Genomic DNA, 25,259 nt, shown 5'->3' with positions numbered 1-25,259 from the left:
TTTGTTTCCTGGTGTGGGAGGAGAGGGGATTAAGAGCGCTGCTTAAAGGAGCTCCAGAGACGGGCGTGAGCCGCGGCTAAAAGCACGGACCACAGAGACGGGCATAAGATGCTAAGGCTGTTGCTGCCGCCACTAAGAAGCCTGTGTGTGAACACAGGTCACTATCCACACGCCCCTTCCGGGGAGCCTGTGCAGCCCGCCACTGCCAGGGTCCTGGGATCCAGGTACAACTTCCCCGGGAGAATGCATGGCGCGCCTCAGGCCTCTGCCACCGCAGGTTCACCCCACACACCGTACCCCTCCCTCCCGCGGCCTGAGTGAGCCAGAGTCCCTGAAGCAGCTGCTCCTTTAACCCCGTCCTGTCTGAGCGAAGAACAGACGCCCTCCGGCGACCTACACTCAGAGGCGGGGCCAAATCCAAAGCTGAGCCCCGGGAGCTGAGAGAACAAAGAAGAGAAAGGGAAGGCTCTCCCAGCATCCTCGGAAGCAGCGGATTAAAGCTCCACAATCAACTTGATGTACCCTGCATCTGTGGAATACCTGAATAGACAACAAATCATCCAAAATTGAGGAGGTGGACTTTGAGAGCAAGATTAATGATTTTTTTCCCCTTTTCCTCTTTTTGTGAGTGTGTATGTGTATCCTTCTGTGTGAGATTTTGTCTGCATAGCTTTGCTTCCACCATTTGTCGTAGGGTTCTATCCATCCTTCTTTAAAAATTTTTTTCTTAATATTTTTTATTTTAGTAACTTTATTTTATTTTTATTTTATTTTACTTTATCTTCTTTCTTTCCTTCCTTCCCTCCTTTAGACAACAAATCACCCCAAATTGAGTAGGTGGACTTTGAGAGCAAGATTTATGATTTTTTCCCCTTTTCCTCTTTTTGTGAGTGTGTATGTGTATGCTTCTGTGTGAGATTTTGTCTGTATAGCTTTGCTTCCACCATTTGTTGTAGGGTACTATCTGTCCATTTTTTTTAAATGTTTTCTTCTTAATAGTTATTTTTTACTTTAATAACTTTCTTTTATTTTATCTTACTTTATTTTATTTTACTTTATCTTCTTTCTTTCTTTTTTCCTTCCTTCCCTCCTTCCTTCTCCCTCTCTCCCTCCCTCCCTCCCTCCTTTCTTCCTTTCTTTCTTTCTTTCTTTCTTTCTTTCTACTTCTACTAATTCTTTCTTTCTACTTTTTCTCCCTTTTATTCTGAGCCGTGTGGATGAAGGGCTGTAGGTGCTGCAGCCAGGAGTCAGTGCTGTGCCTCTGAGGTGGGAGAGCCAACTTCAGGACACTGGTCCACAAGAGACCTCCCAGCTCCACGTAATATCAAATGGCAAAAATGTCCCAGAAATCTCCATCTCAACACTAGCAGCCAGCTTCACCCAACGACCAACAAGCTACAGTGCTGCACACCCTATACCAAACAACTAGCAAGAGAGGAACACAACCCCACCCATTAGCAGAGAGGCTGCCTAAAATCATAATAAGTCGACAGACACCCAGAAACACACCAACAGACGTGGACTTGCCCACCAGAAAGACAAGATCCAGCCTCATCCACCAGAACACAGACACTAGTTCCCTCCACCAGGAAGCCTACACAGCCCACTGAACCAACCTTAGCCACTGGGGACAAACACCAAAAACAACGGGAACTATGAACCTGCAGCCTGCAAAAAGGAGATCCCAAACACAGTAAGATAAACAAAATGAGAGGACAGAAGAACACACATCAGTTGAAGGAGCAAGATAAAAACGCACCAGACCTAACAAATGAAGAGGAAATATGCAGTCTACCTGAAAAAGAATTCAGAATAATGATAGTAAAGATGATCCAAAATCTTAGAAATAGAATACAGAAAATACAAGAAACATTTAACAAGGACCTAGAAGAACTAAAGATGAAACAAACAATGATGAACAACACAATAAATGAAATTAAAAATACTCTAGATGGGATCAATAGCAGAATAACTGAGGGAGAAGATGGGTAAGTGGCCTGGAAGATAAAATAGTGGAAATAACTACTGTAGAGCAGAATATAGAGAAAAGAATGAAAAGAACTGAGGACAGTCTCAGCGACCTCTGGGACAACATCAAACGCAACAACATTTGAATTATAAGGGTTCCAGAAGAAGAAGAGAAAAAGGAAGGGACTGAGAAAATATTTGAAAAGATTATAGTTGAAAACTTCCCTAATATGGGAAAGGAAATAGTTAATCAAGTCCAGGAAGCACAGAGAGTCCCATACAGGATAAATCCAAGGAGAAACATGCCAAGACACATATTAATCAAGCTGTCAAAAAATAAATAAAAAGAAAACAAATTAAAAGCAGCAAGGGAAAAACAACAAATAACACACAAGGGAATCCCCATAAGGTTAACAGCTGATCTCTCAGCAGAAACTCTGTAAGCCAGAAGGGACTGGCAGGACATATTTAAAGTGATGAAGTAGTAAAAACCTTCAACCAAGATTACTCTACCCAGAAAGGATCTCATTCAGATTTGATGGAGAAATTAAAACCTTTACAGACAAGCAAAAGCTGAGAGTGTTCAGCACCACCAAACTAGGTTTACAAGTGCTAAATGAACTTCTCTAGGCAAGAAACACAAGAGAAGGAAAAGACCTACAACAACGAACCCAAAACAATTAAGAAAATGGGAATAGGAACGTACATATCGATAATTACCTTAAATGTAAATGGAATAAATGCTCCCACCAAAAGACACAGATTGGCTGAATGGATACGAAAACGAGACCCATATATACGCTGTCTGCAAGAGACCCACTTCAGACTTAGAGACACATACAGACTGATAGTAAGTGGATGGTAAAAGATATTCCATGCAAATGGAAAGCAAAAGAAAGCTGGAGTAGCAATTCTCATATCAGAGAAAATAGACTTTAAAATAAAGACTATTAGAAGAGACAAAGAAGGACACTACATAATGATCAAGGGATTGCTCCAAGAAGCAAGTATAGCAATTGTAAATATTTATGCAGCCAACACAGGAGCACCTCAATACATAAGGCAAATACTAACAGCCATAAAAGGGGAAATCGACAGTAACACATTCATAGCAGGGGACTTTAACACCCCACTTTCACCAATGGACACATCATCCAAAATGAAAACAAATAAGGAAACACAAGCTTTAAATGATACATTAAACAGGATGGACTTAATTGATATTTATAGGACATTCCATCCAAAAACAACAGAATACACATTTTTCTCAAGTGCTCATGAAACATTCTCCAGGATAGATCATATCTTGTGTCACAAATCAAGCCTTGGTAAATTTAAGAAAATTGAAATTGTATCAAGTATCTTATCTGACCACAGCGCTATGAGACTAGATATCAATTACAGGAAAATATCTGTAAAAATACAAACACACGGAGGCTAAACAATACATGACTTACTAATGAAGTGATAACTGAAGAAATCAAACAGGAAATCAAAAAATACGTAGAAACAAATGACAATGGAGACACGATGACCCAAAACCTATGGGATGCAGCAAAAGCAGTTCTAAGACGGAAGTTTATAGCAATACAGTCCTACCTTAAGAAACAGGAAACATCTCAAATAAACAACCTAACCTTGCAACTAAAGCAATTAGAGAAAGAAAAACAAAAAAACCCCAAAGTTAGCAGAAGGAAAGTAATCATAAAGATCAGATCAGAAATAAATGAAAAAGAAATGAAGGAAACGATAGCAAAGATCAATAAAACTAAAAGCTGGTTCTTTGAGAAGATAAACAAAATTGATAAACCATTAGCCAGACTCATCAAGCAAAAAAGGGAGAAGACTCAAATCAATAGAATTAGAAATGAAAAAAGAGAAGTAACAAGTGACACTGCAGAATTACAAAAGATCAGGAGAGATTACTACAAGCAGCCCTCTGCCAAAAAAATGGACAAACTGGAAGAATAGGTCAAATTCTTAGAAATGCACAACCTGCCAAGACTGAATCAGGAAGAAATAGAAAACATGAACAGACAAATCACAAGCACAGAAATTGAAACTGTGATTAAAAATCTTCCAGTAAACAAAAGCCCAGGGCCAGTTGGCTTCACGGGTGAATTCTATTAAACATTTAGAGAAGAGCTAACACCTGTCCTTCTCAAACTCTTCCAAAATATAGCAGAGGGAGGAACACTCCCAAACTCATTCTACGAGGCCACCATCAGCCTGATACCAAAACCAGAGAAGGATGTCACAAAGAAAGAAAACTACAGGCCAATATCACTGATGAACATAGATGCAAAATCCTCAACAAAATACTAGCAAACAGAATCCAACACATTAAACGGGTCATACACCATGATCAAGTGGGGTTTATTCCAGGAATGCAAGGATTGTTCATTATACGCAAATCAATCAACGTGATATACCATATTAACATATTGAAGGAGAAACACCATATGATCATCTCAATAGATGCAGAGAAAGCTTTCGACAGAATTCAACACCCATTTATGATAAAAACCCTGCAGGAAGTAGACATAGAGTGAACTTTCCTCAACATAATAAAGGCCATATATGACAAGCCCACATCCAACATCATCCTCAATGGTGAAAAACTGAAAGCATTTCCACTAAGATCAGGAAGAAGACAAGGTTGCCCACTCTCACCACTCTTATTCAACATAGTTTTGGAAGTTTTAGCCACAGCAATCAGAGAAGAAAAGGAAATAAAGGAATCCAAATCGGAAAAGAAGAAGTAAAGCTGTCACTGTTTGCAGACGACATGATACTATATATAGAGGATCCTAAAGATGCTACCAGAAAACTACTAGAGCTAATCAATGAATTTGGTAAAGTAGCAGGATACAAAATTAATGCACAGAAATCTCTGGCATTCCTATACACTAATGATGAAAAATCTGAAAGTGAAATCAAGAAAACACTCCCATTTACCACTGCAACAAAAAGATTAAAATATCTAGGAATAAACCTACCTAAGGAGACAAAAGACCTGTTTGCAGAAAATTATAAGACACTCATGAAAGAAATTAAAGATGATACAAATAGATGGAGAGGTATACCATGTTCTTGGATTGGAAGAATCAACATTGTGAAAATGACTCTACTACCCAAAGCAATCTACAGATTCAATGCAATCCCTATCAAACTACCAGTGGCATTTTTCACAGAACCAGAACAAAAAATTTCACAATTTGTATGGAGACAGAAAAGATCCTGAAGAGCCAAAGCAATCTTGAGAACAAAAAACGGAGCTGGAGTAATCAGGCTTCGTGATTTCAGACTATAGTACAAAGCTACAGTAATCAAGACAGTATGGTACTGGCACAAAATGAAAAAGATAGATCAATGGAACAGGATAGAAAGCTCAGAGATAAACCCAGGCACATATGGTCACCTTATCTTTGATAAAGGAGGCAGGAATATACAGTGGAGAAAGGACAGCCTCTTCAATAAGTGGTGCTGGGAAAACTTGACAGGTACTTGTAAAAGTATGAGATTAGATCACTCCCTAACACCATACACAAAAATAAGCTCAAAATGGATTAAAGACCTAAATATAAGGCCAGAAACTATCAAACTCTTAGAGGAAAGCATAGGCAGAACACTCTATGACATAAATCACAGCAAGATCCTTTTTGACTCACTTCCTAGAGAAACAGAAATAAAAACAAAAATAAACAAATGGGACCTAATGAAACTACACAGCATTTGCACAGCAAAGGAAACCATAAACAAGACCAAAAGACAAGCCTCAGAATGGGAGAAAATATTTGCAAATGAAGCAACTGACAAAGGATTAATCTCCATAATTTATAAGCAGCTCATGCAGCTCAATAACAAAAAAAACAAACAACCCAATCCAAAAATGGGCAGAAGATCTAAATAGACATTTCTCCAAAAAAGATATACAGACTGCCAGCAAACACATGAAAGAATGCACAACATCATTAATCATTAAAGAAATGCAAATCAAAACTTCAATGAGATATCATCTCACACCAGTCAGAATGGCCATCATCAAAAAATCTAGAAACAATAAATGCTGGAGAGGGTGTGGACACGCTTGTGCTGCTGGTGCGAACGTGAATTGGTACAGCCACTATGAAGAACAGTATGGAGGTTCCTTGAAAAACTACAAACAGAGCTACCATATGACCCAGCAATCCCACTACTGGGCATATACCCTGAGAGAACCATAATTCAAAAAGAGTCATGTACCAAAATGTTCATTGCAGCTCTATTTACAGTAGCCCGGAGATGGAAACAACCTAAGTGTCCATCATCGGATGAATGGATAAAGAAGATGTGGCACATATATGCAATGGAATATTACTCATCCATAAAAAGAAACGAAATTGAGCTATTTGTAATGAGGTGGATAGAGCTAGAGTCTGTCATACAGAGTGAAGTAAGTCAGAAAGAGAAAGACAAATACCATATGCTAACACATATATATGGAATTTAAGAAAAAAAATGTCATGCAGAACCTAGGGGTAAGACAGGAATAAAGACACAGACCTACTAGAGAATGGACTTGAGGATATGGGGAGGGGGAAGGCTAAGCTTTGACAAACGAGAGAGAGGCATGGGCATATATACACTACCCAATGTAAGGTAGATAGCTAGTGGGAAGCAGCCGCATAGCTCAGGGAGATCATCTCAGTGCTTTGTGACCACCTGGAGGGGTGGGATAGGGAGGGTGGGAGGGAGGGAGACGCAAGAGGGAAGAGATATGGGAACATATGTATATGTATAACTGATTCACTTTGTTATAAAGCAGAAACTAACACACCATTGTAAAGCAATTATACTCCAATAAAGATGTAAAAAATTAAAATTAAAAAAAGAATACAGGCCTATATTCTTCCTATTGCTCAATTATAGTCCATATTTTAGAGAGTTAGTATCTGTAATAATGATAGAACTGTGGTTACTCTAAGAAACCTAATGCCATTTGTGTCAGGGGTATTTCATTGCTTTTCCCTGTCAGAGAAAGTAAATGAAGCTTGAAAAAGAGTCATGATTAATCGTATAGTGAGATAATATATGCTTGCATATGCCATTTCGATGCTGTGTTGGGGAATATTTTAGGTATGCTATGGATAGGCAGATGGGGATTTTTAAGTACATAAACTGTAAGTCTGTCAGATCGTTTAACTTACATGAGAGAAAGAGGAGGAACAATGCTAGGTTTTTACATACAGAAAAAATGTCAGCCTTATAAACATTCTTCTTTTGGCTGGGTAACAGTTTGTGGGTAGGTGCAACCCTCGATTATTATTACTTGGGTACCTCAGGATCTGAAAGTACTGGCCAGAAGGAAGTGTACAGGAAGTAGGTAGAAAGATGTACGGAATAAACTATTTGGTTGAAAAACAGGCAAAGGGAAAAAGTTATCAATAGTTTGAGAAAGGTCTTGGAAATTAGGTTATGTCTTCTTGAAAGCAATGGCAGAAACAGAGGATTTACTTGTTTGTGCCATTCTCATTCCAAAAAGGATTAGAGACAGAGTATCAGTAGATGGGTTACTTATGTTGGTAATAGGGTTTTAGATCAAGGTGAATGGTGCGTGAGAATGGGGAGAACCTGGTTTTCTAACTGCAAAGTTTTTTTCTTAACTTGAGCTCTGGACTTGCTGCCATCTTCCAGGGGGAACTTGTTCATCTCCTGATTGAAGAGTATATACTTGGGCAGTTCCGTGGGAGACTGCATGATCTTTTCAATTCCTCTCTCTAGTGTTAATATCAAATGAGCATTTTCAATAATATTTACCAAGTCATTCCATTTAGGTTCCTGTATCCTAGTGAAAAATGTCATGTCTCAATAATAGTCTGTTACAGGTAAGCCTTTAAGCTTTTAGCATGTAATACGTTTTAATATCAGAGTTACTATATATATTAAGTAATATTTCACTTTAAAGCTCTAATCTAGACTAAAACTTGTACTTTTTTTTTAGGACAGCCAGTAGAGGGGACTTCATGTTTTCTGCGGATCGTTTGGTAGGTGGATGGAGGCTTTCCATTTTCATTTCACTGTTGTTCCTAGTGATACAATCGTAGTAGGCCAAGGGGCTTTTTTGTTCTAGAGCATTCTGGGGTCAAAAGAGATTGTACCAAGTAACCCACATCTTGCTAGACTTTGCAAGTGTTGTTTCTACTGTTGCATTAAAGCTCTGCCTCAGTCCCATTCACCTCAAAGCATTGTCCATGAACTAATTCTCTGTAGTTCTGAGGTACCACTTACTACCTTTCAAGTGGATCTTGGTAACCTGATCCTGAGGCTTAAATGCCTCCTCTTAGGGCAGTGAAGTGAAGTAAATTAAAAGGAAATCAAAGATGTAAAAGACCTAGTAGTTACCCTTGTGGGATCCATCGAATGCACAAAAACTAATACCTAGCTTGTAGTTTACATGGGGTTGGATATCTATTTTGCCTCTTCTTTTCTGTAGTATCCTCACACGTGAAATACTAAGTTGTACTGTCTATGCTCAGGGACTTGCTGTTAAGAATTGACCAAGCCCAATTCTGTTTAGTTAGTGTCATCTGAGAGGTTCTCAGGACAAATTGGGCTGTCTTGGGTAAGCCCTGTTTACTTCTTGTGTTTATATCTAAATTTTTTCAGTGCTTAGAATGAGGTTGACACATATTCTGCTGTGGTTATTAGTATTCATCTGTTCATGAAATATACATTGAACTCATGTGAGTCAGACACTGTGCTAGACTGTGTTGTGGGGGGAGGAGATACAGTGGTAAAGCATATAGCATGGTGTCTGATATTGTGAGGTTTACAATCTAAATATTGTTCTCAGTATTTAGTTTGGGAAAGAAAGAAAAGTGACTTATTAAGCTTATAGTTATAATCAGATAGTAGAAGATATATTATTAAAGGGAATGTGATGGTGTTGGTGGGGGGAGGCGCGAAACTCTTTATTTACCTTTTCCCTAGGGAAATCTTTATTCCAAAAGAGTGTAGACAACTCCTGTTCCATTTTTGACTTTAAGTATTCTTGGTTCAAAGGCCACTTCTATTTGAGCTTCCAGGGCCAGTAATAATCCTTGGACTGCATCAAGATAAATGTAGTTGACATTCTTGGAGTGATAGGTTATTCTGTCTTTATGCTTTTATCAAACCAAAGGGACAGGGTCAAGGCAATTGTGTCAGTGGCTGCTGTGGGGAAAACAGAGGTCTTGGTGTTCACTGGTAGAAAATGATTGCTCTTTCTTTTGCTCTCCTTGTTCCATTTTTCTGGAGAACATAGGAAGTAAGTTCATGGTTATTGTAAAATGCTTGCCTGGAAGGGCAAGTATTATATCTTAGTCAAGTGAGATAATAAGGATCCAGGGCATAATTCACCTCAGGGGATGGTAATTAGGACCTGTTTGTTCTCTGCAGTTGGATTTGAAGGTCCTGATATTGGGGGTGGGGGGTGTGGAGGGTCAGTTGTGATTGTGGTAGGGACAGGAGCTGTTGAGGTTTCTAGTGTTGAGGATTTCTAGTACACTGTCTCTTCTAGCACAAGGGTCCTGTTATAGTGGACATTAATTCTATCCTGAATTTGTCAGGATTGGCTCTCCTGGCGCTCAGATCTTGAGTTCTTTATATTTTAGTCACCCTTCTTCTGGTTTTATGTTCTCCTGTAAGGCTTGGACACACTAGTTTCTGTCCCAGAGTTGCAGGAGATGGGCAGGAGGTAAGACTCTTTAGAGGAGTGTTACTAGGAGAACTAGGCTCTTCAAAGAAAATGATCCTCTTCTTCCCTTGTACTTTTTGCTCGTAAGAAACATTAACCTCCACAGAAGGTGGTGGCTAGAGGTGAGTATGCACACACACACGGTATTCATGAGCTTCCTTGACCCTCTGGTGCTGCAGGTTGACAAAGTGCTGGCCCATTTAGCATTGATCATTTTAATGGCAGCAGGATGTTTTGTTGTGATAACAGAGCATGGGGCCTGACATTTCTCTCTGATGCTCCTGAGTCTCAATCAGTAATGTAATATTGATTGGAGAAAATGTGCTTTGCAGACTCAGCACTGCCTTTTTGTAATGGGCTCTGGGTAGTCATAGAAATACCATAACCGGTGGTTTTTGGAGGCTATTCCTAGTAGTTCTGATGGATTCTTTCCTCTGTACCACATATTAAGATCATTAGGAGCCTTTTTTTTTTTTTTAAGCTGGGAAGTCCCAATGCATTCGACTGGATCCTTCTTCAAGTTCAGTAAATTGGTTCAGCCCCATCCACTCATTTATTTCCTCCTAAGAAATTCAGGCTTTATTTTGCATTATGGTGGGCCTTTGTTAAAAAGTATCTGACTTGACAGTTTCAGAGTACTAAACAAGGCAAAGAAGTTTCCAGTGAGCACTATTTCTAGAGTAGCCAGAAGTATATTACTTCCAAGTGTTCCTGCCATGACTCTTGACACTTGCTGTAGTATTGCATTTCTCATAATATAGCCTGGACTGACTGAATGAGAATCAGAAAGCATACTTGAGCCTTTTAGTGGCAATCATGTGCCTAACCGAGGTTGGATACCTAGCAGCAAGCAGCCTGGCATTTGTTTCTATCTCTGAATCTAACACATGATAGGGGCCCCCTTCCTACTTCCATAAGCTAAATCCTTGCCTAGTATGTTACTGACTTTTTGCCTAGTTTTCAGCTCCTGAGGCTTACAGCTAACAGGAGATTCTTAGCAAGTTCTCAACTTATTCTTCCTTTGACTCTCTAGATCAGACTTGTTGTGGAAGAGGGATTGAATCAGCTACCATATAAAGAATGCATGGTGACCACTCCAACAGGTAACCAGGGCTGTTACTCTCATATTCGCCTCATAAAAATTCTGAGATAGAATTGGGGGAAAATGGAAAAAAAGCAGTCTGAGTAAATCAGTATGCAAAATGAGGAGTCTATGTGGAGCTGTTCTTTTAAACAACTTAATAAACTTGGAGACATTTAGCAAAGAAATTTATGTGGATGACCTTTTGTTAATGGCTTGCTGGTCAGTTCAAGTTAAAGGTTAATAAATATTCTTCAGCATGCAGGTGTTGCCTTTGATGATGGCACATTGGGACCAGAGCTAAGAATTGCTGGCAGCTTATCTTCACCTCTGTAGGGAAGCTTCTGGTGTTAACAAACGGGTGGGCTGGTTTGGCATTGAAACTCCAGGTAAAAGGATGAAAAGTAAAAAAAAAAAAAAAACTAAAAATGATGAGGATTAGAGAAGGGGCTTTGTTCTGCTCTAATAGAAAGAAACCAAGGATCCCTATTTTAGGGATTTGAAATTCTGATTTGGTTCTTTAGTAAATAATGGAAGCTGTTATATCCAAAGGTTGATTTTATGAAAATTGGGGGCTGAATTTGCTGCATCATAATTGATACAAATTCAGGATGAGACCAAGGCATGAACATGTCTTGATAATTACTTCAACCTTTCTCTTCTGCTTTTTAATGCAGAATGGAGGCTCATAAAAAGGGACCGGAATGAGGAGCTCTCTGCTGTGGCTCACAGTGGGGTCCCAGTTTGAATTGATGGGCTTTCTAGCATTCTTGGAGTACAATTCTTGTCTGAATTCAGTTTGAGGAACATGTATGTGAATATCATTCTATCATAAGGCCTGTTCCCAGTCGATGAAGTCTACCTCTCTCCCAATTATTCCCACAGGTTTTTTATGAAGAATTAAAAAGTAAATATGAAAAATCATGGCTCTTCTTATTACTTTCACAGGGAACCTATGATGTTATACAGTATGTCTGGACAAGAGTTGCTCTGTACCCATCTGCTTTAAAGCTTAGATACTTTATTAAATAAGTAGGTCTCTCCAATGATGAAAGATAAATTCTTCGGTTTTATTCCCCAACAGGGTACAAGTATGAAGGAGTGAAATTTGAGAAGGGAAACTGTGGGGTCAGCATAATGAGAAGCGGTAGGTTTGCATATGTGTGACTTTGTCTCTTTGCGTGCATAGATGCAGTTGCTATTTTCCAGGAGAGAGGCGGTCTTGTCTGTCACAATTGCAGCCTTCCTTAGCTTAAATCTCACCACCTGTGTTGTCTATCCTCATGGTGCCTTGGAATCATAGCCTATGTGTCGCCGAGTTTGGCTAATTTTAACTGCAGAGCATCTTCCCTAGTGGCCTATCCCCATGGGCAAGCCAGCTTTGAAAGATTCAGAGGAGGGTGGGAGAACAAGAGGATGCAATGATGCTATCTTGGAGAGAACAGGGCAGCTTGAATTTTGAGGGAATACAGCACAAATTCAGGCCTGCAGAACTCTGAGCACCCAACTAGAGAAAATCTTTGTTCTGTTTTTTTTAATTTCTTTTGTGAGGAACAGTCCTACCCTGTCAGGAACTGGACTGAATGGCTTGTTTAATATTTTTAGTTTTATATTTGATGAGTATGTGACTATGTAGGCAAAAGAACTTAACTGTGATTAACTCTAGGTATTTCCAATTGCTAGTCTTATAAATATTTGTGTTTGAGTCCAACCGATTATCCTTCTAAACCAACCTTTGTGCAGCAAAATCACATGCCTGTAATTAGGACCTATACCTGTTACATGGGGATGATTATTTCCGTTCAGCAACTTAATTCCTTAATTATTCTTTGTACAGGATCCAAGGTATGGTAGAAGCCCCACTTGCTTGCATTGGAAACAGATTTTTTTTTTTTTGCCACACCATGCAGCATGTGGGATCTTAGTTCCCCTAAGGATCCAACCTGTGTCCCCTGCAGTGGCAGCATGGAGTCTTAACCACTGGACCACCAGGGAAGTCCCCGGATTTTTATTTCACATATAAACATTCCCTTTTCTTCTCTGGTTATGAAGTTCTGTTTGTGAACAATTGAATATCTCCAATAAAATAGGAGCTTTAAGCTCCCTTTTTTATAGAAGGTAGCTCTTAAGCAACGATAGGATTTTCAGGACAATGGTGTTCAACCTTTTAAAACTGGTGAAGACAATGGAGATGGGCTTTTAAGGCACAATTTCTTCTGTTTTAGTCCAGCTTCTGCCCTAAAGGCAGCAGCATGGTCCTCGCACCCCTAGTGTATACAGGATGACCTTGGGGGTGATGCATAGACAGGGTGTTTTTAACCTTAATAGCTATTGGTTGATTTTCATACCTAATAGAAAGAAACTGTTTTTATATTTTCACTAGTGATATAAAGTTTCCTTTTAAAATAAATGTAAAAAAACCAGTTAATTTAAAGAAAAATATTAAGTAAATAACCATACAAGTAGAATTTTGATGTGGCCTAAAATCTTGACGATGGTATGAAAATGGTTGACCTTTGGCAAACACTTCCTTAAAGGAATTCAGACTCAAAAATAGCTCTGTGTTCAGAAACCAAGGGTGTGGTGGTGGTGTTGGTTGTGGTTCTCTAGCGGGGAGAGGGAACATATATTACTTTTTCACTGTTTGCCAATGAAGCCTCTGCCATTGAAGTCATTGCTGGGTCTAAGTGATATCTCTTGACGCCAGCTTAATCTAAATGGAGAGCCTTTGGTCTGTAGCCCCCATTCTTCCATAAATATTTTATATTTTTGCCAGATGAAAGTAACACAGATTCTTTAAAATAATAGGAGTAAAATGTTCCTGATATTAGAAAAGTTCAAGGAGCAGCTTAATAAAACACTTTATTTACTGTAATCATGGAAGCATGACAGCTCTAAAACTTGCAAGCCAGCAATAAAACTAGCGTATCCTAGTTTCATTGACCTGAACTAAGTATAAAATATGAGCATATCCGAAGTAAAAGCTGTTAGCTTAAGAAGAATTGCTTCCATTTTGACAATGTCTTTATTTATTGTATTAATAACAGTCAAAAACTCTGCTTTGGCCTATTCTTGGACTTTCACTGTATCTCCTCCTAATCCCTCTTTCCTTCTTTTTTATTTCCTTCTTCAAGGTGAGGCAATGGAACAAGGTTTACGAGACTGCTGTCGATCCATACGAATTGGAAAGATCCTGATTCAGAGTGATGAGGAGACACAAAGAGCCAAAGTATATTATGCCAAGTTCCCCCCAGACATTTACAGGAGAAAAGTCCTTCTGATGTATCCGATTCTCAGTGAGTGGCTTGTGTTTAATTTGTAACCTTTGGTTAGGGTTTAAATTCAACTTAGTGCCTGCCTTCTAGGTACCCTTATATAAAGGCGAAAACCATTTCTAAATGTGTTTTTTGTTTTTCTCAAAAACCATTCTTTAGAAAGCCATTTCTAAATGTTTTGTTTCGTTCTAAATGTTTTGTTTTGATTTGGAGTTGCCCTGGGCAGTTCTCTGGGGAATTCTTATTGTGTAATAAGAGAATACACATTAGTCAAACTTTATTAGCTCCAAAAACTTCTATCTTAAAATTAACACATTGAAGCAAAGGATTTAATGAGGCAAAATATATAGAACACAGAAAATACATTGAAATATGTCCCTTCTCTAGCCCAATGAGTATAGCAATGATTTTCTCAAGGATTTATCCTCTTTGGAGGTAATTTTTTTTTCCTATTCTAGTCTGTTTCCTAAGCTTACTCATATCCTGGGGTTAGGGGTGGTGGGTGGGTGTTATATTTGATATCTCAAATACTGAACGAATTTAGGGCTTGTTGTGCATTTGAAAACTGAAAAGTATATGGGTTATGTCTGTTATTGAAAATAACATCATTGATAAAAAACAGGCACCTTCAAATGAAGCTTTGTCTTGTAGTATCTTTTTTTTTAACAGCTTTATTGGAGTATAATTCCTTTACAATGGTGTGTTAGTTTCTGCTTTATAACAGAGTGAATCAGCTATACATATACATATACCCCATATCTCCTTCCTCTTGCATCTCCCTCCCACCCTCCCTATCCCACCCGTTTAGGTGGTCACAAAGCACCGAGCTGATCTCTCTGTGCTATGCAGCTGCTTCTCACTGGCTATCTGTTTTACAATTGGTAGTGTATATATGTCCATGCCACTCTCTCACTTCGTCCCAGCTTACTCTTCCCCCTCCCTGTGTCCTTAAGTCCATTCCCTACATCTGCATCTTTATTCCTGTCCTGCCCCTAGGTTCTTCAGAACCCTTTTTTTTTTTTTAGATTCCATATATATGTGTTAGCATATGGTATTTGTTTTTCTCTTTCTGACTTACTGCATTGTATGACAGACTCTAGGTCCATCCACCTCACTACATATAACTCAATTTTGCTTCTTTTTATGGCTGAGTAATATTCCATTGTATATATGTGCCACATCATTTTATTTTTATTTTATTTTTTATTTATTTATCTATTTTTTACATCTTTATTGGAGTATAATTGCTTTACAATGGTGTGTTAGTTTCTGCTTTATAACAAAGTGAATCAGTTATACATATACATGTTTCCATATCTCTTCCCTCTTGCGTCTCCCTCCCTCCCACCCTCCCTATCCCACCCCTCTAGGTTGTGCCACATCTTCTTTATCCATTCATCTGTTGATGGACACTTAGGTTGCTTCCATGTCCTGGCTGTTGTAAATACAGCTTCAATGAACATTGTGGTCCATGACTCTTTTTGAACTATGGTTTTCTCAAGGTGTCTAGTAGTATCTTTTTTTTAAATTAATTAATTTATTTATGGCTGTGTTGGGTCTTCATTTTTGTGCGAGGGCTTTCTCTAGTTGTGGTAAGTGGGGGCCACTCTTCATTGCGGTGCGCGGGCCTCTCACTATCGCTGCCTCTCTTGTTCTCTGCGGAGCACAGGCTCCAGACGCGCAGGCTCAGTAATTGTGGCTCATGGGCCCAGTTGCTCCGCGGCATGTGGGATCTTCCCAGACCAGGGCTTGAACCCGTGTCCCCTGCATTGGCAGGCAGATTCTCAACCACTGCGCCACCAGGGAAGCCCTCTAGTAGTATCTTGTATTACATTACTAAACTGCCTTTACTTCAAAGAAACTCAAAGACATTTTGAGATGAATGTTAAAGTTGCCAATGCATTTGGTTGTCATTTTATTTCAGGCACTGGAAACACTGTAATTGAAGCTGTAAAGGTTCTCATAGAACATGGAGTTCAACCTAGTGTTATTATCCTACTCAGTCTGTTCTCCACTCCTCATGGTGAGTTCATGCTCTTGATGGTCATGGGGTGGTTAAGTGTACATCTGCCCAGCCTCTTATCCTGAGGAAAAGTTCATTTGCTTCCACATTAAATTCAAATTGAATTTTGGTAGTTATAACTTGTGTTTGTCATCTCTAAGCTTAGTGGTAATACTTTACACCATTCTACTGTTGTTCAAATTCAAATGAAGAAGTACGAACTAATTCCATTGAAGGGGATTGCAGTTGTTTTCATGGTGGCCCTGTTTGAGTAGAGCTTGCAAATGGCTGAAAGGTCACTATTTCTCCTGCCTCCCGACCTGAGCCTGAAAACTGCTCTCAAACAGCAAGAAACTCGAGGTTCTAGCTAGCCCTGTGGTCTTACTGAAGTAAGCTTTGCAGTGTGAAGCAAAGATCAAAAGTTTGTAAAGTTAGACTTCTGCTCAAAGGGCACAGTGAAAGAACTTGTGTCCTCTATTTCCTGAGAGAGGTAAGCCTAATTTATGACCCTAGTTTTTTTTGCCATGTAATCTAAGACGATTGTGAAAGTATCCTAAGAAAATAATCATAAAGGCATGTAGAAACTCAGCATTTAGGATAGTCACTGTAAAGCTGTATTTCATGTAAGAGAAAATTTGAAAGTATATAAATGACTTACTTGGAAATGGTTAAATAAATATACAGTTGACCCTTGAACAACGTGGGTTTGAACTGCGTTGGTCCACTTATACGTGGATATTTTTCAATACTGAAAACTACAGTACTACACAGTCCATGGTTGGTTGAATTCATGTATGCAGAGGAACTGCAGATACAGAGGGTCAACTATAAGTTATATATATGGATTAACCCCCATGTTGTTCAAGGGTCAACTGTATATTCAAAGAGTATAATATTATATAACTGTTAGATCATGTTTTTGAAAAAACATTTAATGACATCAAAGAATCTGGTAAATGTAAGAGCAGAATAAACAACAGCATTAGAATAGTATAAAATGTCATCACCAAGTTTAGAGATGACTAATACAAATTATGACTATTATGACTACCAAAATCAGACTTGGATTAAGATGGGACCTAATAAATCTTTCCTCAGCATGAAAGGCTAGACAGATGCACAATACTATTTCAATTTTCATTTTAAATCACATAATATTAATAGTGGTTGTCTTAGGGTGGTGGGATTCTAAGTGATTCATTTTCTTTTTTAAGCTTTTTTTTTGTATTTTCCAAATGTTCTACAATGAATTTGTATTTGTTTCATAATCGAAAAGAAAGAAATATGTGGCTTCTAGTTAGGGCGTTTCCTCATTTCCAAAGGTTCCAAGTCTCAGCCAACCCTGAAGAGGCTACAGAGAAACCAGTTGGGATGGCTGCATTTAGTATGCCATTGATTATCTTGCTGTTTCATAATAAAAAATTACCTGTAGTTCAAATGTTGTTGGTGACAAAGGGTAATTTGCTTGGTTATCCATCCATATAACAGAGGTGGCATTGTAAACACTGAGATAACCAAATAATTATTGGGTTTTCTGTCTTTGGGAGTAGAAAAGTAACCATGTTAGTTGTAATAGTATACATTAGAATAGTATACTAATTCTTTGACATTATAGATGAAAAAATCTTATTCCGTGGCAGCCTTGCTATGGCTTTTTAGTTTGACTGGCATCCTAGCTAGTCCCTTTCCTTTCTTCCTCCATCTCCTCCCCACCCAAGCTAGAGTCATAACTTCTCAAAAGCTAGCTTTCTCTAACATAACAAAGAAGTCTTTGCACTTGTTTCAACAGTGTTCCAGTTGAGAAACCAGCATCTTATGTATGATCCTGTTTCCAGAAAGGACTGTATTCTCTGTATTCCAGCTGCCTTTAAAATAAAACAAAAAAAGACCCTTCAGGGGAAAACTTGCTATAACTGAATATATTTTTCAAATCTTGGATAGAAAACAATTTGATTCTAAGAATTTATTAGTGAGTGGGTGGAAACATAGTCTGACTACTATCAACATTTTTCAGATACAGACATTATATAAACTAAGAGATTAACCAAGTCTGACTATGTGTCCAAAGGTCATTGCTCTTGGTCTGTCAATATTAGACCTAGTGACTGATTATAAAATTACTGAATTCCAAGTAATGTTATCAAAAAATTCTGCCATAATGACAATTCTCTTTTATTTTTTGAAGGTGCCAAATCAATCATTCAAGAGTTTCCAGAGATCACAATTTTAACTACTGAAGTTCATCCTGTTGCACCTACACATTTTGGACAGAAATACTTTGGAACAGACTAAGTTATTGAAGGAAAATTATCCTATTGTGTAATATTACAGTTATGAGTTTCTACCTGTTTGACTAATTCACTTGAGGAATGACATAGAAAATCATTTTAAAGATACTTTGTAAGTTTTGGAAATAGGTATATTAAAAGGAAATACTTGAGGTTTGTTTTTTTATTTAGCTATTTCTTGACCGTTGGCACCAAATTCAGCAATGAAGCACACGCAGCTCTTCAAAAATATTTTAATAATGTTCTTATGCAAATTGCTGATCCATCAGTGCATTAAACTGTTCCCTAATTTATGAACCTCAGTTTAGAGGTTGCTTGCAGCCACAAGTAAAACCCAAATGGGAGTCAGTTCATTGGCCCACTCTAGTTTGCATTTTGTTTAGTTTGCTTTTAGTTCTAGGGAGATTTCATATATGTGGCTGTTGTCACCTTCCTCTACTCTTTACTTCCTAGTACAATACACACTGGTAACTTGGAGAGGATGAATAAAGAATGCCTCATATAATTTTACGTTTCCATTAGTGTCCTTACTCAGTTGGCAGATCCAGGGTATACAGTTAGCTCTTCGTTCAAGCCATTATGTTCTTCATGGCTCACTTCCTACCATGTGCATTGTTGGTAGGTGCCTTGTCAAGTGTAATGCAGTGAAGACGATGGTGGGGCATTCCAGCAACTGGAAATGTAACACTACTTGCTCAGATTGAACCAGGGATGTCTGGATGTTGACAAGGGAGGGCTAAATACTGTTAATGCCATCAATGACCTAGAAATGAATTGGTGGTGATTTTTCTGAGGTGTGGGGGAATGGATGGTTTTTTGCTGGGCGTATGGCCAATAAGTAAATTAAAATGCTTCATTTTTGTGTTTTCATATAAATTGTGAAATTTTTTGTTCTAGTTCTGTGAAAAATGCCAGTGGTAGTTTGACAGGGATTGCATTGAATCTGTAGATTGCTTTGTGTAGTAGAGTCATTTTCACAATGTTGATTCGTCCAATCCAAGAACATGGTATATCTCTCCATCTGTTTGTATCATCTTTAATTTCTTTCACCAGTGTCTTATAATTTTCTGCATACAGGTCTTTTGTCTCCTTAGGTAGGTTTATTCCTAGATATTTTATTATTTTTGTTGCAATGGTAAATAGGAGTGTTTTCTTGATTTCACTTTCAGATTTTTCATCATTAGTGTATAGGAATGCCAGAGATTTCTGTGCATTAATTTTGTATCCTGCTACTTTACCAGATTCATTGACTAGCTCTAGTAGTTTTCTGGTAGCATATATAGGATCCTCTATGTGTAGTATCATGTCATCTGCAAACAGTGACAGCTTTACTTCTTTTCCGATTTGGATTCCTTTTATTTGCTTTTCTTCTCTGATTGCTGTGTCTGAAACTTCCAAAACTATGTTGAATAAGAGTGGTGAGAGTGGGCAACCTTGTCTTGTTCCTGATCTTACTTGAAATGCTTTCAGTTTTTCACCATTGAGGATGATGTTTGCTGTGGGCTTGTCATATATGGCCTGTATTATGTTGAGGAAAGTTCCCTCTATGCCTACTTTCTGCAGGGTTTTTATCATAAATGGGTGTTGAATTTTGTCAAAAGCTTTCTCTGCATCTATTGAGATGATCATATGGTTTTTCTCCTTCAATTTGTTAATATGGTTTATCACATTGATTGATTTGTGTATATTGAAGAATCCTTGCATTCCTGGAATAAACCCCACTTGATCATGGTGTATGATCCTTTTAATGTGCTGATGCATTCTATTTGCTAGTATTTTGTTGAGGATTTTTGCATCTATGTTCATCAGTGATATTGGCCTGTAGTTTTCTTTCTTTGTGACATCCTTGACTGGTTTTGGTATCAGGCTGATGGTGGCCTCGTAGAATGAGTTTGGGGGTGTTCCTCCCTCTGCTATATTTTGGAAGAGTTTGAGAAGGATAGGTGTTAGCTTTTCTCTAAATGTTTGATAGAATTCGCCTGTGAAGCCATCTGGTCCTGGGCTTTTGTTTGTTGGAAGATTTTTAATCACAGTTTCAATTTCAGTGCTTGTGATTGGTCTGTTCATATTTTCTATTTCTTCCTGATTCAGTCTTGGCAGGTTGTGAATTCCTAAGACTTTATTCATTTCTTCCAGTTTGTACATTTTATTGGCAGAACTATCAAACTCTTAGAGGAAAACATAGGCAGAACACTCTATGACATAAATCACAGCAAGATCCTTTTTGACCCACCTCCTAGAGAAATGGAAATAAAACCAAAAATAAACACATGGGACGTAATGAAACTTCAAAGCTTTTGCACAGCAAAGGAAACTAAACAAGACCAAAAGACAACCCTCAGAATGGGAGAAAATATTTGCAAATGAAGCAACTGCCAAAGGATTAATCTTCAAAATTTATAAGCAGCTCATGCAGCTCAATAACAAAAAAACAAACAACCCAATCCAAAAATGGGCAGAAGAACTAAATAGACATTTCTCCAAAGAAGATATACAGACTGCCAACAAACACATGAAAGAATGCTCAACATCATTAATCATTAGAGAAATGCAAATCAAAACTACAATGAAATATCATCTCACACCAGTCAGAATGGCCATCATCAAAAAATCTAGAAACAATAAATGCTGGAGAGGGTGTGGAGAAAAGGGAACACTCTTGCACTGCTGGTGGGAATGTGAATTGGTACAGCCACTGTGGAGAACAGTATGGAGGTTCCTTAAAAACCTACAAATAGAACTACCATATGACCCAGCAATCCCACTACTGGGCACATACCCTGAGAAAACCATAATTCAGAAAGAGTCATGTACCAAAATGTTCATTGCAGCTCTATTTACAATAGCCCGGAGATGGAAACAACCTAAGTGTCCATCATCGGATGAATGGATAAAGAAGATGTGGCACGTATATACAATGGAATATTACTCAGCCATAAAAAGAAACGAAATTGAGCTATTTGTAATGAGGTGGTTGGACCTAGAGTCTGTCATACAGAGTGAAGTAAGTCATAAAGCGAAAGACAAATACCATATGCTAACACATATATATGGAATTTAAGAAAAAAAAATCATGAAGAACCTAGGGGTAAGACAGGAATAAAGACACAGACCTACTAGAGAATGGACTTAGGATATGGGGAGGGGGAAGGGTGAGCTGTGACAAAGCGAGAGAGAGGCATGGACATATATATACACTACCAAATGTAAGGTAGATAGCTAGTGGGAAGCAGCAGCATAGCACAGGGAGATCAGTTTGGTGCTTTGTGGCCGCCTGGAGGGGTGGGATAGGGGGAGTGGGAGGGAGGGAGATGCAAGAGGGAAGAGATATGGGAACATATGTATATGTATAACTGATTCACTTTGTTATAAAGCAGAAACTAACACACCATTGTAAAGCAATTATACTCTAATAAAGATGTAAAAAAAATCTCCCACGTGAAAAAAATAAAAAAATAAAATGCTTCATTTTTAATTTGGATGTTTCTACTAGAGGCTTTTAATTTGGAACTTAGTTCTTTTGCATGTTTGTCAATTCTAGATGTATTAAAATGGGAAAAAATACCATGATATTAAAAAAAAATCCCTAAGATTTATATGTGTTCATATATAGGCTTCTGAAAGGAAGATAAATCATTTTAGGAAAGGATGTTCATGTTCTGAAACTTGCTTGTAAAACCCTGATCTCATTTTACATTGATATTAAAACATTTTAACAATGGTGGCTGGCTGATTACTTGATTAATTATACTCCTATAGCCCCACAGGCAGCTCTTGTGGCCTTCTGTTTTTTTAAAAAAAAAAAAAGCAGAAAAGAACAGAAGCCCATTTCTTAGAATCAAAGCTGACAGAAGTCAGCAAAAATTCCGGGAAAGGAAGGAAAGCTGGTGTAGAATGGACTGCATTTTCCCTTTGGAGCCTAGAAGGACTTCACTATATTTTTCCCTTTATTTTTGAAGACTGTCATAATAAACTGAGATTAATTGATAGATTACCCATATTACAATTCTTCCAAGGCAAATGTTGCTCTCATGTTCTTGTTGAAATTATCATCTGTATTTGTCAGTTAAGTATGTTGATACAGTGTCGATTTTGTTTACTACTGATTAGCAGAAGCTCTAACTGAAGCCCATTAAAACCAAGATCTTTATCTCCTTGTCCCAGGAAAGATGTGAGCCAGCAAATTTAGATAGAGACCAGGTTGATGCACTGAATTAGTTTGGAAAGGTGATGTCTACCACTGTAGGAATCAGTGCTTCTGAGTTAGTGCTTATATTAGGGTTTCAGTATTTTGTTTGAAGTGACTTTCCAGAACATTAGACAAATTCATATTCGAGTATAGGTATAAAATATTTCAAGCAAATTAATTTTATATTATCAGCCATTTAAATTTAATGTGTCTCTGTTCCTTTTCATCACTGAACATGATTGGGAATTGACTACATTTGGTTCCCACATAAACGGAATTCCTACTATAAGCAGTAGGAATTATTCAGTGGGGTCACATTTCCCACTGGTGATTGTCCTCTACCCCTCTGCAGATTTCAAGAGCAGTTGTAACTATGTCTTTTGAAGTCTGAATCTTTTTAGCAAATGAGGCATTATTTGTAGGGTTAACCAATTGCAGGACTCTTTTGAACCCATGAAATTTTCTAAATGACACAAAATCAACAGTCTATTCAAAACTAGATTGTTTTTTTTTTAAAACTAGATTGTTTTTAAGGACGTGAACTTCACAACAGTATAAACTGTGTAGATTCCTTATTGAAGAAAGAAACCCTAACACAATAAAAACAAGAAGCAGTATACATGAGTGTCTATCAAAAGTTGAATGTGCATCAGAATCACCTGGAGGGCCACAGATGGCTGGGCCTCACACCTAGAGTTTCTGATTCAGTAGGTCTGGAGTAGGTCCCAAGGACTTGCATATCTAAGTTCCTAGGTGATACTGATGTTGCTGGTTGGGTGGCCACAACTTGATTTGAGACATTTCTTATATAAGCATTTAATTATACAAATTTCCCTATAAATACTGGTTTGGTTATACCCCACAAATTTTGATATGTTGTGTTTTCATTTTCATTTGGGTCAAAATACTTTTTTCATTTCCCTTTTGATTCCTTCTTTGATCTAGGGCTATTTAGAAGTGTGCTATTTAATCTTCAAATATTTATTGGATTTTCTAGATTTCTTTTTGGTATTGATTCCTAATTTAATTCAGAGAATATACATCATATAATTTGAATCCTTTTCAATTTTAAATTTATTTGTCTTATGGCCCATAATATAGTCTCTCTTGGTAAATCTTCCCTGTGTGCTTTAAAAGTATGTGTATACTACTGTTGTTGGGTGGAATGTTCTATAAATGTCAGTTAGCTCATGTTGATTGATGGTGTTGTTCAGGTCTTTGATTTATTTACAAATTTTCTGTTTATTCTATCAATTATTGAGAGGGGTGTTGAAATCGCTGACTTAAATTCTGGATTTGTCTGTTTCTCCTTTCAGTTCTATCAGTTTTTCCTTCATGTATTTTGAAGCTCTGTTGTTAGGTGCATAAACTTTTAGGATTGCTATGTCCTCTTGATGGATTGATACTTTGTCATTATGAAATGTCTCCTTTTATCCCTAGTAATATTCTTTGTTCTGAAATCTACTTTGGCTGCTGTAAATATAAAAATTCCAGCTTTCTTTTGATAGTGTTAGTATGGTATTTGTTTTTTTCATCCTTTTACTTTTAACCTATTGTGTTTTATGTTTATTCTGGATTTCCTGCAGGCAGCCTAGAGTTGGATCTTGCTTTTTCATCCAAGTCTCTTTTTTAATTGGGATGTTTAGATCATTTTAATTTAATGTGATTATTGATATGCTTGGTTTTTAAATCTACCATTTTGCTATTTGTCTTCTATTAGTCCCATTTGCTTTTTCCTCTTTTTTGACCTTCTTTGGATTAATTGAATATTTATGATTCCATTTTGTCTCTTTTAATGGCTTATTAGATATAATGCTTTGTTTTTTAGTGGTTCCTTTAGGGCTTATAGTATACATCTTTAACTTATCACAATCTATTTCACATTTCAGAACTTAAACAATATATTGTACTTCCATTCCCCCCTCCCCAGCCTTTGTGCTATTATTGTCATACATTTTACTTCTACATGTGTTACACTCCACAATTCATTGCTATTATATTTTGCTTTCAACAGTTATCTTTTAAAGAGATGTAAAAAGAAATAAGAAAAAAAAAGAAGTCATTTTAATTAATTTATCTATTTTGGGTGCTTTCTATTTCTTTGTGTAGATCCAGGTTTCCATCACATATTATTTTCCTTCTACCCAAAGGACTTCCTTTAACATTTCTTATAGTGCAGGTCTCCTAGTAAGAGATTCTTTCAGCTTTTGTGTGTATGAAAAAGTTTATTTCACCTCTGCTTTTGAAAGATATTTCTCCAGTGTGGAATTTTAGCTTGGCAGTTTTTTCTCTTTCAGTACCATAAAGATGTTGCTTCACTCTCCTTCTTGTCATGTTATTGATAGGTCTGCTGTTATTCTTCCATTTATGTTTAATGCAATTACTGATAAAGTAGGATTTACATCTGCCATTTTGCTATTTGCTTTCTATATGTCTTATATATCTATTTTGTTCCTCTGTTCCTCCATTACTGCTTTCTTTTATGTTAATTGGATATTTTCTAGTGTGCCTGTGTCAGATATCTTCAAGACCACTCTCAGGGCTCATTAGGTCTCAGAATTCATTATAATTATGGTTATGATTTATTACAGCAAAAGAATATGAAGCACAATCAGCAAAGGGAAAGGCACATGGGGCAAAGTCTGGAGGAAATCAGGTACAAGCTTCCAAGAGTCCTCTTCCAGTAGAACTGCACAGGATGCACTTAATTCCTCTATCTATAGATTGTAACATGTGTGA

The 25,259-nt window shown here is 37.6% G+C and overlaps 1 protein-coding gene across 3 annotated transcripts in view; it reads left to right on the top strand.

The window, feature by feature from the left end:
• Window positions 1-22,052, top strand: part of UPRT (uracil phosphoribosyltransferase homolog) — a 42,866-nt gene extending 20,814 nt beyond the window's left edge. For 2 of the 3 annotated variants that reach the window (XM_019932165.3, XM_073799339.1), the window contains 6 exons: window positions 7,952-7,994; window positions 10,719-10,788; window positions 11,851-11,913; window positions 13,901-14,062; window positions 15,966-16,064; window positions 18,229-22,052. In XM_019932165.3, coding sequence (XP_019787724.1) covers window positions 7,952-7,994; window positions 10,719-10,788; window positions 11,851-11,913; window positions 13,901-14,062; window positions 15,966-16,064; window positions 18,229-18,335 — 544 coding nt within the window. In that variant the 3' untranslated portion in view covers window positions 18,336-22,052. Of the gene's footprint in view, window positions 1-7,784; window positions 7,836-7,951; window positions 7,995-10,718; window positions 10,789-11,850; window positions 11,914-13,900; window positions 14,063-15,965; window positions 16,065-18,228 lie in introns of all 3 variants that reach the window. The other variant, XM_073799338.1, reaches the window with a different exon arrangement.
• The last annotated feature ends 3,207 nt before the right edge of the window (window positions 22,053-25,259 follow it).

This window comes from Tursiops truncatus, chromosome X (genome assembly GCF_011762595.2).
Source record: "Tursiops truncatus isolate mTurTru1 chromosome X, mTurTru1.mat.Y, whole genome shotgun sequence".
Classification (NCBI taxonomy): domain Eukaryota; kingdom Metazoa; phylum Chordata; class Mammalia; order Artiodactyla; family Delphinidae; genus Tursiops; species Tursiops truncatus.
This window is presented reverse-complemented; position numbering and strand designations above follow the sequence as displayed.